At 39.6% G+C, this 20,163-nt stretch overlaps 1 protein-coding gene across 5 annotated transcripts in view; it reads right to left on the bottom strand.

Moving 5' to 3' along the window:
- The window catches only part of glsb (glutaminase b), a 37,846-nt gene that overhangs the window by 15,020 nt on the left and 2,663 nt on the right, over positions 1–20,163 (bottom strand). For 4 of the 5 annotated variants that reach the window (XR_003985197.1, XM_030427901.1, XM_030427902.1 and 1 more), the window contains exons 2-13: positions 15,339–15,435; positions 15,124–15,245; positions 13,458–13,587; positions 11,526–11,605; positions 10,624–10,787; positions 8,043–8,101; positions 4,072–4,104; positions 3,361–3,419; positions 2,456–2,522; positions 2,050–2,100; positions 1,396–1,572; positions 410–541 (exon numbers count right to left, since the gene is read on the bottom strand). Coding sequence is in view for 4 of the 5 variants with exons in the window: in XM_030427901.1 (XP_030283761.1) it covers positions 410–541; positions 1,396–1,572; positions 2,050–2,100; positions 2,456–2,522; positions 3,361–3,419; positions 4,072–4,104; positions 8,043–8,101; positions 10,624–10,787; positions 11,526–11,605; positions 13,458–13,587; positions 15,124–15,245; positions 15,339–15,435 (1,171 nt within the window). In the remaining variant the exon portion in view is untranslated. The other variant, XM_030427904.1, reaches the window with a different exon arrangement.

The following is a 20,163-nucleotide window of genomic DNA, read 5'->3' as shown; positions in this document are numbered from 1 at the left end:
CTCTCTTTGTTGCTGCTCGGGACGCTTTACCACCCCAACATGTGTCTATTTGACTTCCTGGGAATGAGACTCAACAATCAACTGTCTCTGTGGTGCGTTCAGGAACAGCTGGGACAAATCCTACTGATTCTACCTTTAACTTTAATAGTCTTTGAATTATATTAATATGAAGTGAGTGAAAGAATGTGTTCCTTTGCCACCTCTGCTCTCGAAACAATTAACACAGTCTCAGCTGTTACAACACTCTCACTCTCACTCTGCTGATCTACTACTTTCAGCCCTGCTATGTCCAAAAAAAACAAAAAGCACAAACTGGCACAGTTATGTCTTACTCTTGCTCTGTGTGTATTCTTAGTGCAAGTATACACTGCAGGAACGCAGTGAGCTGCTCATGTCGGACATTACGTACCGTGCAGAACTGAATTCCTCTGACTGAGTTGCCCAGCTTGTCCAGGGGAGGTGACCAGCACATGATACCCATAACATTGGGTACAACCAGCAGGATCCCCCCTGCTACTCCAGACTTGGCTGGCAGACCAACCTGCAACAGAGACAACAGACCAGTTACACAACAGGACACTGGCTGCATTTATCTGCAGTGGCAGCCTGGAAACAACACAATGCTAAAAATGGAATGTCAGCAAAGAACAAGTCAATTTTTTATCACTTGGAGCAAATTTTCCATGATTGTATACAGAAAATTCCGTTCAGTTAGCCTTCTTTAGTTTGTTTTTCAGGTAAGATCAAGCAAAAGAGGTGTTTTAGATGAGAAATCAACATTTTAGGGACTTTATCTAAATCCCATCTCAAAGTTACTTAGAGAACATAATACAAGGAGTGATCAGTGAAGGGTACATTTTCACTCAACTGCTTCAAATGTGCTTTATTATGAGAAAATGAAATGCTAAAGATATTTTCACGCGTTGCTGAAATGACGTTGAAATGCTCCTCTCACAACAAACACCTCAGCTCAGGCAGCTGAAGACACATGACAGCTGTGCCACTTCGAGTCTTAACGAAGGCATATATCCCCTCACAAACTCGAACGGTTTTATAACATGGATGCAAATTTCCCTGTATTTAAATTCAGTATGAGTCAGAAACAGACCAGATATGGAATGCAGCAGACCAGGATCAAATTGAGGCAGCCATTCGCTAAATGTATAATTGAAATCCCCCTTGTTTACTGCACTACTGCTGCAAATTTCACATAAATGATTTTCAAACGCTTCGCTCCAAGTCAATGATTTACACTAAAGGCTTCACTTCAGAATCTATAGCAGTGTTTCAATCATAAACATATCAACACTTTAAATATACAAATCAATGTAGTAGAGTATTTTCACAGTGTGTTAAAAGGATCTGAATACTTCTCCCACTGCTGCGTTTACTTACATGGAAAGCAAACTGTCCTGAGAAGTCGTACATGCCGCAGGAGTGCATCAGACTCAATGTGTTCCTCACCGCCTCGGGGGTCAGCACGCGCTCACCCGTGATAGGGCAGATGCCGCCATTAGCCAGGGTGGCTGCCATGACACTGGCGCTCTCGCAGGTTACCTCAATGGAGCAGAGCTGGGGAGTCACACAAAGGACAATTTGTATAATTTCTCAATCAGGGTTTTCTTCCACTCAACCTCTCATGTTACAGCATGGTTGGGGGGACAGCTCAGTGGTTTGTGGTTTTTTTTATTTGTATAAACCTCTGAAGAAAAAGAGGAACTATGGATGTAAAACTGTTCTATGTGCTCTATTCTCACACAATACAATTGATATACCAAAAAAAGAAGCAGTAGAGGAGATAAAGGAGGAGGAGGAACAGGAACAGGAGGAGAAGGAGAATCTATAGTGCAGAATGTATTTGTAGAGGGAGTTTGGCAGAAAGAAAGATATGTAGCTAAAAATGGCCAAGAAGCAGAAACTGGATAAGGTCAGGATCAATAGTGTAGGAAAAGCAGTAACACAATAGTCAGACATTAATAATAAATAAGAGGTGAAAATTGATAGTGACAAAAAAATAATGAATACAAAAAAAATCATTGCTACACTCACTTGAAAGTAGAAGTCCAGTACAGATGTCATGTCTGTCCCCTCTGGGAAACACTGCAGAGAAACACCGAGTTTAAAACAAGTTGAGCACAAAAACAAACAATCAGCAACTACTGTACGTTTACAGATAAAGATCCCCTGATTTGGAGACAGATAAGTAGGTCAAATAAAGGTTTATTTTGACCCAGCTTACTCCAAATATGCATGTGTAAACTAAAAGGAGTAAAGGATTATAATCAATTTATTGATGTCTACAAAAACACTGATGTCGTAATAACCAGCTCCTCCTCTTACAAACACAAACTTCATCCTGCTCACAGTTATTTCCTTTGAGCTTTGTAGGGCAGCAAAACATTAACAGACATAAAAACAAAGTCAGCAAAGCTTCATGACTCATCCAAGGTCAGACCTTTTTTTCTTTCAGGTAGTAGCCAATGGCGAAGTTCCTGTCGCCTGACTCACGCTCAGACTGGAATCTGTCACACAAAGAGCAGAGCACTCCCATTACATAGAGGAAGGAAATATTTTCACAGTGTGTCCCTCTTAGTTTCCCTGTGTGTGTGTGTGTGTGTGTGTGTGTGTGTGTGTGTGTGTGTGTGTGTGTGTGTTTGCACTCGAGTGTTGGAATTCCATGGCCCCACACCCCTTCATGTGTACAGTACAACCAGAGGTGTCATGCGATCATGTGATGATGCTGCAACATGAGCCCCCAGCACAGGGTCTTTTTCCAGAAACATTGTTAGCATGTGCTGTCATCATGAATCATGCAAATGCAGGTGACCTTTAGAGGCCAAGTCCAATCTTCCTCTATAAGGAAGTCCATTCATATCAATGGAACAAATGACAACAGATGTAAGTGAATGGAAATGTTGGTAATTATGCTTTTTACTCTGACATCAAACTTTTCCTTTGACATTCACTTCATTAAAGAGAGACTGTCTGGTTTTATTTAAGAGGTTTAAGAGAGAACAGATAATCTTTAGAGTCTGATCTGACAAAACAAAAAAAAAAAGAAATTTTCCCGTACAAAGCAATGTAGATTTAAGAGTTTATGATATGCACTCAAAGGCACTGTGAGTGTAAAACTGACACAAACAGCAGAGGAGAGAAGCAATACCTAAGAATTTCATGTACATCTATTGAGACAGATGACAAGAGAAATATCATATATATCAGATGTATCATCTGTTGAAAGGATCACTGTAAATGATCTCTATTTACTCAATATCACAAATAAATTCCTGACGTGGATGTATTCTCCAAAAACTACATAGTGCCCCTTTAAACTTGACAACATGACTGAGGATTACTCACGTAGCGTTGCTGAAACCCACGTACTCGTTTCCGGCCATATTTTTCAGAAAGTTCATTACCTGGAGGTAAACAGAGAGAACAAAATGTTCAACAGGCGTTCATGGTATCATTTTTTAGGTTTTGTTTTTTATGGATCTACATTGAGCTGTCTCACTACAATCTTTAAAGCTGCATTATTTGACATTTTGGCTACTTGAGGACAGTCCTGAATGCAACTTGTGAGCAGACAGTTTATTCACACATCCTGCAGTTATGGAGCAACATTATCATTCATTTCATCATGTTTGTGTCCACCTGATGAGTCCAATATTCACTCCCCTTACAGCTCCGTCTCTGTTCTCCTCCAAGCCCCGAAGGGAAATATCTGCCTCTTTGTTAACCAGCTATTGTCTAACTGCGTCTGCCTGCTGTTTAGAGGTGAGCAGGGAGTGTAGAGTGGATTTTGAGCTCTTCTTGCTGAAAACAGCTGCAAGATTGAGGACTAGACAGCTGATCAGTGAGATAAATCATCATGGAAAGCCAATTTAGAGATAAACTGGCCATGCCCTTGCCATCCTAGATATCCATACTTATATTTTTGAGTATATTTGGGTAAATTATCTAGTTTAATGACTTTTAAGAGACAATAAAACAGACAATAATAAAGAGAATCTCTACAAAAGTCCATGAAAGTTTACTCTGACTTCAGTGTCTGGCCATGGTAATACTTACATAGTCAAATTTTTCAGCGTTGCCTTCACCTTGCTGAGGAGAGCACAAAAGAGTCAGCAGTTAGTACAGTTCAGTCACCGAGGGATGTCACAGAGGACAAGCACAGCATCATTAAAAAGATACTAAAATGAAAAAATACTACTGCTTACAAATGAAAACTACAGAATTAGCAGGTGTGAATAGATTTTTTATTACATATAGTACATCGTAAAAAAAATAAATAAATCACATGAGCTTTGCCAAGAATTATAACAAGTTGATACAAATTATTAATAAGATTGGCTTGCGAATAGGTTACAAAGAGGGAAGTCTTTTGGAGTGAAAAAAGGGAGATTTAGTAGACATGTACATTACCAGAGCTTAGCCAGTTAAAGAGAAACATGTCTCATCATTTACATCTCACTGATTCCAATAATGAATCAATAATATTTCAAGTCTAAAAAGAATTTAAAAACCCACAATTTTTACAGACTGAAGCAGCCGTGACTGCATGTGTGTGTCTACATGAAATATAACTGCAAAGAGACGTGGGTGTATGCAGGCAGGTTTGTATTATGGGTTATAAAAATGCAGGTGTGTGTTTGAGAATGTGTCGATCAACATGTGTCGTGTGTGCAAAGAGCCTGTCAGCCAAAACAGAGGGTAAAGAGGGAAATAAGGGAGGAATGGTCCCTTCACAGCTCAGTGTACATTTATCAGGTCGTTGATGCTGCTTATCCCCACAAAGAACACGCAGCTAAAGAAGAAATGGACACGCATGCACATTTAAAGTGCTACAGCATTATATGATTTTATTAATTATCAATGTTTGGGATGGTGTGAAAAGATGCATTTTAACTTTACATGTAAAAAGTCAAATGTTTCATTTTAAACTCTACACTTTACTGTGCAGAAGCAAAAGTAAGTGACACTGATGGAGGTGTTAAAGAGTCACTAAATGGGGTTCTACAGAGCTGATTGGAGGAGAAAGAAGAAAAAAGAAGAAGAAGTAGAGGAGGGGGAGGAGAAGAGGGAGACAGAGGGGGAGGATCACGGGGGCGGGAGAGTGCGAGGAGATAGATATGGAAAAGGAAGAAAAAATTACCAACGTCATTTGACCTGCAGCAGCAGTCATTATTTCCCACAGTTCCTAAGTCTGGAAAATATGCAACAAATACACAAACAGCAACAACATGTAGCCTTCAAGCACCATGTAACAACACGGCAACCATCCCATAGTTTTCCCACCGAGGTTAAAGCAAACTGGGCAACCTGACCAACAACTTGACATTTGTGCTTCAGTATAAAACAAAAACATTTAGACACTGATGACAAAGGTGAGCGGTGGATGGGACACACATTGTTGTCTCTGTTGTGTGAACATGTCTGATACATTGCTGGGATGTGACTTGTGTAGTAGAAACAGGTAAATTGTGTGATGCAAGAGTAACCTGTACAACTTTGCACTCGCTACAATCTGTAAAATCTGCATGATTAATCAATATGACAACTGGAGGGAAACTGGTTTCAACTTGAACGCTGCAAACACAGGGGCGTAGCTATTACAAGGCTCCTGTGTGTGAGGAGATCCTCACTGGACTATGTGGTATTTAACAGAGAAGAACGAGTAGATTTCTTGAAACAGAAGTTTAGAAATGATGCTCATCTGCTTCTATGCTATGAGAAATGTTTAAGAATTAATTCAGCATTTTAGGAAAAAGGCTTTTTCATTTCCTTCTATGAGCGAGATGAGAATATTAATCTCACAAATGTGTGTCGTGCAGAGCTTGAGTCTGGACATGTTTCGCTAGTTTAGCATAAAAACTGCAAGCAAGAGGAAACAGGAAACTAAGTTCAAATACACACACCGCCACTTAAGCTCTTTTTGGTTCTTTCATTAGAGCTGCAACCAATTGGTTGTCAACTATGAAATTAATAACTACCTATTTTGATTATCAGTCAATAAAAATAAACTAATTGAGGAAACTGTCATCAGATAAATCAACAATGAAAATAATTGTTAGCTGCAGTGTCGTAAAAAATATTTTGTTACCGATATCTTGACTTCGATACTGGTTCCTGAACAATACTTTTTTCAATACCATTGTTATGAAATCTGTTTTAACATTGACACATATATGTGTTGAGGCTGTGTGCCTCCGGACAGCCAATCACCATCACTATCTTGGAAAACAAGCATGTTGCATGCTTATTGATTCACTGACGCTGATGAGGTGAACTCCTTCAGTATTGAATGACGAGACATTTTTTGATACTCGATAATCTAAATTCAATACGCAGCCCTAGTTGCAGCCCTATTTTACAGTCCTGGTTTTGTGTTCCTCCTGTGTCTGTTCAGGCGCTGAGTGGATAGTGATGAAAAATTATGAGAAAGAAAAGAAAATACTGTTTAATGGTCCTTTTATGAATTATTCAGTCATCTCTTGCTTGCCAAGCGTTAATGTTGCTGAGCAGCACTATGGAAAGGGACTTAGTAGTGCTTTGCTTAAAAATTAACTTTATGGAGTCAACTTCAAAAACATGTCCAAGTTAAATGGATGACTGAGACGACTGTGTTGTCATCTTTGCACAATAAAAAAGGTACAATTAATACATCTGGGTCTTGTTGGGATTTAAAGAGTGCAACCACTTTCTCTGATTATGGAGCCACTTTGGGTGAAAACCACCTGGTCAAGAATATGAGGTTAAGTATAGTTGATTTAAATTGGGCTATATTTACAATGTGATAATGCACAACAAACAAAAAGAGAAGAGGAATGGGATTTTATGTGGACACTGAAAACACACAAGTTCCAGTGCCTGAGCATTGAAACAGAGCTAATCTTTTGTTTCCTACAAGATCAAAACAGGCCACATTCTTCATCATGCATTGTCATAAAAAAAAAAAAAAAAAAACACCTCACAAAATCTCCATCTTTGGTCAGACACAGGTTTCTTTCAACATCAGTAAGAATGCTACAAGGATGAAGTGGATTACCGTTTAAAAGATTCAGTCTAAAGTCTTGGACAAACGTAAGTCAGCTCTAAGAAAAGCTTCAGACAAACACGAGTCCTTGAAGTTGAGAATGTGTCAAAGGAAAAAGCAAACGTCTGCAGGATAGTCTTGCAGCAATAAGAAGCAACAGAGCTGCAACACAGTAAAGTTTTTATAGACAGCGTGCTAATAATTTACTGCCAGCACTGATTATGTGAAGAGAGTCTTGTAGGGTTAAAGAATTAAACATTAAACCAGAGAATGATCATTTAAAGAGCTTGTAAAGAGCTTAAAAACACTGCCAATGTGAAAATCAGTCCTCTGTTGAGTGAGCGTGCTAATTTGATTTGACGGATGACAGGCAATTAATTTCTGCCAATTCACTGTTTCGAAATTCAAATAGTTTGACATCCAAACTCGAAGGACTGTGGCAGGCAAGGATTTATCTGACTTCCTGTCACTCCTTGCTGACTGGCTGCTCTGCATGCACCTGCATTTGACTCGCCCTGCGTGCAGGTTATTTTCAGTAGGGACGGTAAGAGCGTGTGCTGGGGTGGCTAAGTGCCTTCAGGAAGGAGGATTAGCACAAGTCTTAAATCACCACAACAAGACACAAGGCAGTGGACTAAGGTAGTGACCTAGAAAAGATTCCAGCTGAGTCAAGAGTCATGATCTTCTCGACATACTCTTCTGAGTCAGTAAAATACCACAAAATAACTAAAGAGTTTATGAAAACAGTGTGTTAAATTGTCTTCTGGAGTGTGTTTCACTGTGTCCAAACAAATGTAGGTCAATCAGGCCATTGTTAAACAAATCTTATCTGCCATTATTTATGCTAACCTTCGTGTTATCTGCCTGATAAAGCAGCTCAGTGATACCCACCATACAGGGAATTTTCCACTATACAAGAAATTCTCTAGCGAAGGTTTCAGTGGAAATGGGACACAAACTGGACGTAAAAACACACACAAAGGACAAAAAGTGTTACAGCCTTTACCTTTATCAGTGAAGTACAAACGATAGCGCCAGCATTCACCATGGGGTTGTGAGGCTTATCTGTAAAAAAAAAAAAAGAAAAAAAAGAAAAAAGAAAGTCAAGAGAACTGTTGGCATGATGCAGAGGATGAAAATGTAAACAGTGACGTTTCTGCTTTGTATATAGACAGACCAAACAATTAGAATCAAATACATGTGGGGTGCAAATTGACTCAAGATACATATATTTAAAAACAGCAACAGAAGCCAAGTAGAAGTAATGGATAACAAATGTGGAGGGAAAAAAACCAAATGACTTTTCCCAGATCTGATGATCCAAGTTAAGCCTCAGTGGACTGGATGTTGACATGGTTATAATATTGGTCCAAAGTTATGTGAAATTGTATATGTTTTTAAAATCTAAAAGCATAAAACGTTCTTTAAGAGGAGGAGGAGAATCCCCCCACCCAATACATGCACTTTTAAGGCTGATAAAAGTGAACACAGTAACCTGTGCAAGTGGCCTACGCCATTTTGCACTGGTGTGTCTGTGTTGCTGATGATGGTCAGCAGATTGCAAGCTGTATTCTCCCCTTTAAAAACACACCGACAGCTTTGGCTCACAGCTGTGTCTCTGGCCTTGGTAGAGTGGACGAGCCGAGCTCTAATGACTTCCTACGCAGGTTTTACCCGCCCATTTGCACATCCAGCCCGTCCAGTTTCCCTAGCCCTGAAATTCTAATCTAAGTAGAGCAGCAGCCTACCAGGAGGGAGGGACTGCAACATCCAAAGATGCTGGTGTACACCGGGGAAACTACAGGTCACAATCTCCTGTTTTACCACCTCCACCAAACACGGAAGGAGAAGCCAGAAAATGCAGTATCATCTTGAAAGGTTGCACAGTGAGTAAGCATACATAGCTTGGCAGGCTGACAATGTCTGTGTAGAAGCTTGCCCTGGACCACTGTTGCAAAAAGAGAAGAGCAGTGGGATTTTATGTGGACACTGAAAGCAGACAGGTTCCTGCACCTGTGACTTTTAACAGAGTTAATCTTTTGTTTCCTACAAGAGGTCCAAAATCAAACCAAGATAAAAACAGGCCACATTCTTCACTAAAGTCTCAGGATATTAAAACAACCTATTTCAATTTATAGCTGTTGAGGAGTATCAGGTTTCAAATGTGTGAGTAGGCGTGTGGATGTGTGGTTGTATGTGTCCGCTACACAGCACTGAGTCAGACTTAATCCAGGAGCTGGCGTTCACATTCTATTTGCACAGAATGCTCCCTGATGTGAGTAACCAGATCAGAGGAAGCCTTCCTCCCTCAAGAGTTCAAGTACATTTAAACTTACATCACCTACATTTCCTCACTGGTGTGTGATCCCCTTACACAATACAACAACCACGTGGCATTCCTGGTAAAATTACAACACAGGATGTGACGAAAACATGGCTGCAGTTCAAATACCGGAGTGGGGATTGAGGCATTTCCTCCGACAAACCGACCACAACAGGCTATGGCTATGATAACTATCATAAATCATATTTAAGTAACCACATACTTTTAAAATCACAACGTTTCCTCGCTTTCTTGCCCATTGAAATCCCTGCAGCTTAATTACGTATGTAGTCAAAACAAATACAGGAATATATGCACTAGGCAAGAAGAAAAACGCAAAGCAAATACATTTGTAAAGCAAGTAAACAAAAAAAAACGGTACTGCTCTCAAACTTGCACGAGTTAAACGAGGGGAAAATTTGCTTCTCTTGCTTCTTGAGCCATAAAACATTTACAGCAGTAACATATAAATATAATAGTAACTTTATATCTTTAAATAGTGGTTTTACTTTTTGCTGATAGTACTTTTAAATACATTTTCAAATGCAGTACTTTTATATTTGTGGAATTAATACTTCTAATTAAGCAAATCTAAATCTTCTTGCAACACTGGTGTTTGGTAACCACTCACATGCTTAGCTTGACCAAACCACAGTAACTTTCACAATACTATTTAAAAAAAAACCTTTCCACAGAGATCATCTGATGCCAACATCTGACTCATTCAGTTGGCAGCTCAGTCACAACGCTCACTCTGTCGCTCCTGGGCTAAAAAGCCACACATGACAAGCATTGTTGGGGGGCTCATTGTCTAGGTAATGACAGACTCACTGTCATGGGAGAAAGCAGCAAACAAAACCTAGACCGCTCTTAAAAAGTGTGCTTAAAAAAAATGCTTAAAAATGTTTGGAGGCTGACTCATTAAATTTTTGCATTTCTTATGATTTAGATTTACCTTGAACCTAAATTCTTCCTTGTTTGAGACAAAAGTGGCACTGCAGCACTAAATTAGTAGCTGATATTTTAGGCTGTCACTAGCAGCTTGTACACAGAGAATGTAAGTGTACTATGATTCAATCCCACTTCTTTCCGCTCTTTCAATAGTTGCAGTGTTATTCTGCAAAAATAGGAAACACCAACTTCCTAACAGGACTCTCTCCAGTATTATGACTAACTGCATTACGTCTCCACTGAAGCATTTTGAGGAGGGAAAATGGCCTGTATGGGCTGCTGAGGAGGGAGAGAGAGAGAGAAAAAGGCTCACCATCTTCATCCAGGAAGAGCTTATTAAATCGCAAACCACTGGGCTCCTTCCCAATGAAACTGTGCACGTACTCTGTGCCGTAGTCATTGACAGCAACGGCGTACTTCAGAGGCTTGACACAGGACTGCAGACAGAACGGGACCTTCGTGTCTCCAACTGTGTGTCTACAAAAAGGACAAAAGATAACACTTATCGATGCTGACAACGCAGCTGGTTTGGGACAGATTAGACACATTCAGAAAGAGAAACTGCATCAAAATGAAAGCGATCATAAGATTAATATTTCAAAGAATAAATGAGCGTTCAGGGAAAGCCATATTGCTCAGCGTGATAACAGAACCACACAATCTGTTCTGTGCCATGTGTTATCTTTATGACTTCCTCTCTTACACAAACATAACAAACACACACACCTATGGAATTTTACAGCAGCCTATCAGAGTACAAGCTGATGATAACACTGTTGACATCATTACACTACACTTTGGATTGTCTTGTTGGACTAGTTATGTGTTTACCAGAGAATATCAGGAAGCTCCACACATGTGCATAATACTGCAATAAATTATGCCAGAAAGTTGACGCAACACTTTTTGGGAACATACTGAACATTGTGAGCTTCACAAAGAGTTTGTACAGTAAATAACAGCTCCACCAGAGGATTATTAATCATCATGTGGCGCTTCAGATTAAAACACATTTCACAAACTCAAGGGGAATTGTTTAACAGTTCGAAATTAAATGTTTTATTAATACCAATCAACATGAGGAATATTTTACGACAGTGCAGTTTAATTAAAAACTGGCTTGTTTTCATTCCTCACTGAAACCACATGATGCCTTTCTGTAATTGTTGAACCAGCAGGAATCTGGATTCAAACAGTAATAATAGTGTGACTCACCTCTGTCCATCAACCGTGCACAGGGAGACGGCCCACAGGTCGGGGCTGAATTTGGCAAGCTGAGGAATATAGTCTGCAACCTGAAAGAGAAGCAAGGGAGCTGAAAGAGGTTCACCTTACACCGCTGACGTCTGCTGAAGCTCAGGCTTCTGATGGAAAGTTAACACCACTGACAAAAAGGGTCAAATCCTTATCTGAAGGCCAGAGAGGAGAGACCCACCCCAAGATACTCATATCAGAAGGATACTTCAGGAAAAAGTGTTTTGTGCCTTTATCTCTATACACTATCACTATTACAGGAAGTCACATTTTCCGGGATATCTTTTGGATAAACCCCAAAGATGTGTTTCTTTCCTTCAGTATATCAATTTACAGACAAATGTGTTTCTCCATGTTTTGGATGTCCTTCCATACTGAAAACTGTTGCTTTTGACACATGAAAACAGAGATTTTGAATTGTAAAAATGCTCTGCAGAGAGGATAGATCTTCAGCGTCTAATGTGTGCGAGAAAAAAAAGCGTTCGGAAAATGATGATGCCCAAGTTTGAGGCTGTGTAGCGCTCAAGACTCAGCTAAAATCTTCTCTGTTCACCCAACACAGGTGCTGTAATGAACCCATATTCATGTTGATTCTGTAAACTTTGTGCTCATAAAATTTCATCCAGGCCTGCACCATGCCAGGAAAATCTATGATGTGTGCATAAATAAATAAATATTGAAGTACACACATTAGATCTTCTCTCCTTCTTTAACCATCACCTTAGCTAACCTTACGGTCATCACCAAATGGACACCAATTAGTCTGAGGTACAAAGGCAACTGGATTTGCTTGACTTTCTTCAATTCTATAGTCCCACTAAAACTGATAAATATATAGATGACCTGGATGACTGAGAATCTTCACCAGCATTATTAATCTGAGGGTGGCTGGGGCTTCATCTGGATAGCCAAATGATACCTTTAATGCATGGCCAGTGTATCTAAGGGCTCCATCTGGTCAAACATTTGCTTGCTAAAAATGAATTCATGGTTAATGTAAATTGTAAAAAAGAAAAAATGTTACACAAGTGCAACTCAAGCTGCCTTGCAAGGTAAAGAAATTAGTGTTGTCTGGTTAACAGGTAATATTTACGAATCTTGATTAAATCGCCCATTTATGTCATTCACCCTTCTGACAACTTGTGACAAGAAAATAACAGATGTTGCGGTCATTGGCTGTGGCTGTGATGCACAATTTGGAAGGAGGAGGACCTGCAACCCCCCCCACCAGATATGTGCACCAGAGTCTTTCACAAACATGTAGTTATTTGCCAAAAGGCTCTTTTCAGAGCATGTCAGAGCTGGTGTGAATAATAACATTAACGGCTCCATTCCAGGAAGACGGGTCAGTCAAGCAAAATACCAGGGCCCTGAAAATAAATCACCTAAATGGAAAGCCTTGTCAATGTTACCATTTCCACCTGTGCTTGAACTAAAGTTAAGTCAAAATGTCTGCTATGACTACAAACCCTTATGTTTGCCAATGAAAGGTGTAAATCACAGATGTATCACTCCAATTACAGATGGAGTCACCAGAGGATTCTCAGGTGAGAGGTTTCACTGTGGGACATTCATAGTATCTTTAAATAACAACTATAATTTCTCTTTTTTATGATTTTGCTGCTCTTTTATATAAATGTCTGAAAATATATGTAGCTGGCACCAAAATTACATGACACAAAACACAGAATCCTGTCCAATATGAGCAAGGGGCAACACTATGATAGTTCTGAAATGTTCTTGGGTGGAATTTTCCTTTCTAGTGTACCAATAATACAGAAGCAGGCTGTTAGAAAGGAGTGGTTGTATGGAGTAATTGTGATGGAGCACTGAAAGAAAAATAAAAATATATAAAAAAAATTAAAATAAAGAGTCATGGCTCTAAGGACACACCTGTCCTCCAGTGAGTTTTTTGGCACTGTCATACAGCTCATCAATATGGGAGGTGAAGGACTGGAAGTCTGGGATGACGAACTTCTTGCGGAAGGCCTGAGTGAGCAGGACAATGTTGCTCTGGACACACCTGATGAACAAAACCACAAATATAGGCATGCTAAAGAATCGTGATTGCATGCAGTTGAGGGAAAAGTTTGTCAACCAAGTTTTCAACCCTGAAGTCTGACAAACTTCTATGAAGTGTCTGATGAAGAGGCTTCATCGTGACATATTGATCAGCTGCTTTTTATCCACATGATGAATGATTTTTAAACAACAGACTGCAGCAAAAGCATGGACACAGTGACATTGTCCGAGTACTTCAAGGACATGCCAATGCCCACGTTTTAGTTAACTAGAGACCAAAGCAGTTTAAGAAAAGTAACAAAATGAGCAAATCAGACTGTGCAGTCCAGAAAATCCCCCCCCCAAAATGTCTCTAAGCTTTGATGTGATACTAGTTGAATAATAACTTTACCACAACACACACGAGGAGAAGTGAAACTAAATACTGAGAGTTTATCCTCAAGTAGACAAAAACTAACTTGCCCCTGCTCATCATTTGTAGAAAGGAAGGAAGTTGGGGTTTCCAATGAGTGAAGTCTAGAACAAAACTACATCTGGGGCATTTTGTAGTTATACTGACATCCAGTCGTGTTGGTTGGTGCTTTTTCACCCCAGTGTGACTCCAATATTACATAACCCAGTTTTTTCAATTTACATTTAATTTTAGAAAAACACATGTCAGTGAGCTAAAGTAACCACAAATCTTTGCTATTTTACAGAAAGGATTTCATCTTTCTAATGCAGCTTCATGAGTGAGACAAACAATATAAAAGGCCATTATGGTCTGTGTTGTAGAAAAGTACCAACAACTCATACCGAGTTATCCTGTTAAAAATATCACTTTGATAAAAGAGAAAGTCACCCATAGGAAAATACTTTACTTTATCAGTAATCAAACAAATAAAAAACACTTATTCTGAAATCAGGAAAATGCTGAATATCAGCTCTGATAACTGTTGGCCTATAGTATACAGTACATACATGTTAATATATGTATAATTTAATTTTTACTTTGACTTTATACACATCTTAATTATTGATAGCAAGCCACCAATAATCCTGATATCACCATTGTTGCTTGGCTGTATGTCACATCTAGTGGTATAATTCTTACTGCACTGATGAACAGAGAGAGTTTCTGCCTAAATGCTCCTGGATAGATATATTATAAACATATATTAGGCATCCAGATTTCTTTGTTTTCTGAGTAGAAACAGTAGAAATGGTGCCAAGCTGCCGGCCTGACGGATCACAGTCGGCTTTCATTTTGTGTCCAGTGAGAAAAATAGCAAAGTGGAAGTGAAATTAAATATGGAACCAATCTAAATGCTGATGGTGTCATTATTCTATAGCCTTTACATTGCGCAAAGAACACCTTCTTCTTCACCAGCAAAAAACTGTAACCAGTTTAAACAAAGAGGCATTTCTGGAATTGCTCAATGAAAGCTTAAAAACACATATTGAGGCTGAAGACAGTAAAAGGTCTTGAGAGATGATAACACAAGTGCCACGATTGAGATCAAACACCTCAAACAAGACACGAGACAACAAGCCTTACTTCTTGAAGAGGTGCCTGTCCAGCGTGACACCATCTACTGTGGTCTTTAGAGTTTCTTTGAGGGTTTCCATGCATTCCTTCAGTCTGGGATCTCCTGAGCGAAGCCCAGTGGCTTTAAGTGCCTAAAATAAAAGAATACTCATAAATACCTCTGAATAGAAAAGACATTAAAAGGAAACAAGTCACAAGCAAAGAGCTAAATTTGAAGGACTTACTGTCATAAATTTATGAGCAGGAATCTTCTCTTGACCTTCTGCGATGGTGTAGAAGAGCAAGTCCTCCAAACTGGGGAGAATTCCTGCATTTCTTCTCCTACGTTAGACACAAACACACATGTGTAAGATAACAGTGGTGTCAAAGTATACAAAGGAAATCCCATGTTTTTTCTTATCTTTAGTGTGAGGGTCAACTAAACACAGCTAAGCAAGGGAAAAAAAAGTGCATTGCTTATGTAAATGTAGGTAAATACAGTTCCATCGAAGTGAAAGCAACAGGATTGCACTTTAACATGAGCCACAATGTTGCCTTTCGGCCCTGTTCTGCCAGTGTAAACAGAGCTTATCTGCAGCTGTTGATGCAGTATTAACACATTAGGGAGGGATTAGAATGGCACATAGCGGAAATATTCAATCCAAGTGGAAGCATTAAGCCACAGAGGTGTGTGTTTGTGTAAAGCATAAATACACACAAGCTTTCATCACACAGAAAGGACAATAATACTGTATGTGTTTTGTTGGCAGTGATCCCTGATGGGTTATACTCTATAGAGAGAAATCAGGAGAAAATGATGGAGAATAAACCAAACTGGGACAAAATGTGGTGAATTAGCCACAAATAGAAAGACCCAAACTAATCTATATGTGCAGTATGAATCCAAACTCTAATGAAGGCTTTCTTTTTACTAGTCTCTGATAATATGTTCTCTGTTCTTCAGTATTTTGCATAATACCCACAGGGCGCCTAAACAAGACACTTTGAATGCAGCTATGCTTTAAAGGTGTGTCAACCTGAGAACTGTCAAAGAAACTCCTGCGAAAAACCTCACCATCACTCAAAACACCCGTTTACTATACACAGTATAGAATTGGATACATATAATTTGTGAATAATTTAAATGGTTTCATTACCCTGCAGTGCTTCTGCAGTATCCAATACACCAGTACCAGCTGGGCTTTTCTGGTCTCCCTCATCTCCTACAGCAAGTTGACACACCCCCACTACAGTCCTCACATACCTCTGTCTCATCTCACTCACTCAAAAGTCCTGTCTCGTCATCACTTGTCTAATTCAATCCACTGTGTTATGGTGCAAGCTCACTGAAGAAGGCAAGTGCAGGGCCACTGCGACAAAAAATTAGTTTGAGAAAAGCAGCCAGAACGCTGGAAAATAAACTAGTAATACAAAAGGACACAAGTATGCCAAATGCACGCTATGCTACAGAGTAGGTGGTCAAATGATTTGCCTTTTTCAAGGCCGATACCAATATCTATTACCAGATATCAAGGAGGCTGAAAACTGATATTCATTTGCAGTAAAATTTTAATTCTTTGTGTCAAAATTTTAGGTAGGTTTACTTAAATTACAATTAAGTACAATCTTTAGGTACTTTACTTGAGTATTTCCATTTCTTGCTACTTTATACTTCCTCTCCACTTTATCTATTTGATACAATTAGTTACTAGTTACTTTGCAGACTCTCATTTATTAGAGTTTATAAGGTATTAAATGTGACATGCTACCAATAAAATATTGTTCTGGGTGGGACATTGTGTGAGAGAATGTTGCATCAGAGCCAAAATAGCTCATTTTCAAATTAGTTTATTCTATGCACAGGTTGATAGAACATGTACTGATGATCCAGAAATTGTGAATATATGCCCCCCATACCTACTACAGAGCAGTCCTAACACAATCAATTTAGCAAAACACCTGAGACTGACGTTACAATCTCTACAAAGTATTTCAAGAGGTTAATGACAGCTCCTATGCCAACATCACTGAAGCATTAAACAAGATGGTCCAGTAAACTGTTCTTACCCATCTAGTCTCCAAACCAAGCTAGTCCTCCATAGAGCTATCAGGCCTGAGGAATCTATGACGTCTGAGTTTTAGTTGACATTTACAACACTTTGACTATTGGCAGAAGTTATGAGAATCAACCTGTTGGCTTCTATTCATCATTTGTTCCCATGAAAGCAGTGTTAGCACAGCTGTTGATTAAAAAGGCTAGATATACAGACAACACTGATCCATTCATTAAACTCTTTCAATCAAGATAACAGTTGAAATACCACCATCAGTGAATTAAGTTTGTTTGTGAAATCATGATATTAATGATTCAGTTGCAGACTATGTTGCACTACATGTCAGCTTGCACGTAGGTTTTGGCGGTAGAGTCTGGAGCAGTGTCAGACCCAGGCCTAAATTCCATGAATTCTCTCGTCCTTAGCCCTACCCAGCCCACTATGGCTCTTGGATTAATAAAGCCAACAGTGTGGCCTGTTCACACGCTGGTAATGACACAAGAGCGATGCCGCATTGGAGTCAGCTCAGTACAGAATCATTATTCAAAATCTGGTATTCAAGAAAAGACAGATTGTCACACTGCAATTGTATCATGTTGTCAAGACGTCCAGCAACTAGCCGGCAACTAGCAGTAACTCACTTCAGATTCACCTTGAATGTTAAAGGCATTCTGCATGAAAAACCAAACTCTTCCCCTTTAAACTGAAGCTTTCAACTGCACAGATTAGATGCTGCTGATGCAACATTGAAACAGCCACAGCCACATCAACAGTTGAAATTCCAGGATTCCCTCTGCACCTCCTCTCTGCCTTCATCTCATCTCTTTTTGGCACTTCGTCTGCTCTCCAAAGCAAACACTCTACAAACCGCCACGGTAACTGCGCCTGAACATGTGCAAACAAAACAAGACGACTAAAATGCTGTCTGTCAGGCGTGCCTAATTAGATGGAGTGCTATTGACCAGACATCTGTCCTTCTATACAACAGCAGTCAACAGGTGCACCTTTCAGTCACAAGGTAAACAGCAAACTGGTGCACAGGCACAGGTGTGTGTATGCAGAGCTGTCCATAAGTATCTAATCTATATCCATGTGGATAGCCATGTGTATTGGGATGTGTAATGAGTAAGGGAAATTAAGAAAAGATTAATCTCGTTGGAATTTATAGAAAAAGACTCATGTTAATACAGTCAAAACCTTTTTAATCTACCTGTGAAACCTCATGAGACGTCATTCTCGGCCTGGGAAAACATTTGTTTAATCACATCTGTGGTTCTGGAGAATCCTTGTTGATGATATCACTGTGTGATCTCAGGTGGCATCTTGCATCAAGACTCAAAAAGTGCAGTCCATGCTAGTTGCATTAAAATGTAGAAGCAAGTATTATTATTATTATTCCTTCCTTTAATGTTTTTAGCTCTAGTCCCTTTTCTAGGCAACTGCAACCAAACCTCATCCGTCATAAATACTAACAGTCATCTAACTGCAACATGATGGGGCAGATGGATGAATGACCATGTGCCATATGTCTGTTTAAACTGCACAAACAGATCTGGTGTGAATGCAGCCCGAAAACACCTTGCTTCTCAACATTCACTCATTTAAAAATCCTCTTCGTCTTCACGGGCAGATGGCTCGGTCCATTTGTCGCTGGATGACTGCTCATTGGGATAAGAACAACACTTTAAGGGTTTCCTGGATACGAGGTTAAGACTGAGAGGTGGTCTTTATATCCCTTTTTGCTCTGGAGGAATTGCCACTTAAAATGTCAAAATCGCTCATGTCATGAGCTACGTACCATATTAACATTTCTACAACGTTTTCATTACATTTTTATTAGCTGACTTTCCTGTCGTGAGGTAAAGTTACAGGCAAAAAACTGGACATCTTTATGGGAAGTCAGAACATCTCTTGCCATGTTTGTGGCCACAAAACCGGATATTTTTGACCGGCATTTCCAGCCGTGTCTGTGGTACATCATGTTTTAAGTTAAAACATTATGTTTTCCTAAACCTAAACAACAGTTTTTTGTGCCTAGACCTAACCTGACCATCAGCACAGTATTGTTATGGGATAATTGAACAGAAAGACACATAAACTTGCAACATTCTCTTTGCTGGCTTTTCAACAAAACACACAGGAGCATAAATATAGTATAAACCGTGGGTGTTTTGGATGCACAAGAAAATTTACAAGATGTAAAAGGGAGACAGAGTGGATTCAAGTTGCAGACTGGAGGCTGCACAAAGCTGGCTGTGATATTAAATGATCTGGTCTGGCTGAGAGTGTGGAAGTATCCTTAGCAAGGTCACAATAGTGACTTAACACCAGACTCACTACAGCGTATTTCGGGTTTTTGGCATGTGTATCAGCCATTTGTCAGTTTAATATCCTAATCCTATCCACATCCACCCACTAATGCTGTAACTGATTCCATAAACAGCTCGGGGTGGATGGCTGTGAGCCAGGGATCTTCTTACAACATGTTTGTGAGGCCTTCATATTATTATAGTCATCTGTATCTTCCTGTCAGCTATACCAGGTAACAGATCCACGGTGCTCCTTTGTGTAAATCAAAACAACAAATAGTTCTGCTTGATTAGTAAATAAGTCAGTGGAGAGTGGAGATGGGACTGATTGTTTCTCAATCCACAGAATGATATGATGGGGGTCATAAACTACACTTACAGCTGTGGTTTATCTTGTGAGTCATCAACAGTAATGAGGTCAGAATGACACCCACATCACGTGCATCAACGCCTCTTTTTGTGCTGCTGACCCATAAAATATGAATCACACGACAGATTCCAGCTACTGAGAACATTAAGTTTCCAAGGACAGTGTTGTCCTGAGCAACTGAACACATGCACACACACATGCAGACGCTCCATTTCAGCCTAGTTTGTCCCTCAGGCCAAATAACTTTTGCTGTTTTCAAAATACCACAAGATCCCTGGAAAGGTGTTTGCTGCAATTATTTAGGGGCCCTATGATATGCAATCGGCAACATGTCAGG

This window comes from Sparus aurata, chromosome 9, assembly GCF_900880675.1.
Source record: "Sparus aurata chromosome 9, fSpaAur1.1, whole genome shotgun sequence".
Lineage (NCBI taxonomy): Eukaryota > Metazoa > Chordata > Actinopteri > Spariformes > Sparidae > Sparus > Sparus aurata.
The sequence above is the reverse complement of the archived record's forward strand: the minus strand, read 5'-3'. Positions and strand labels throughout refer to the sequence as shown.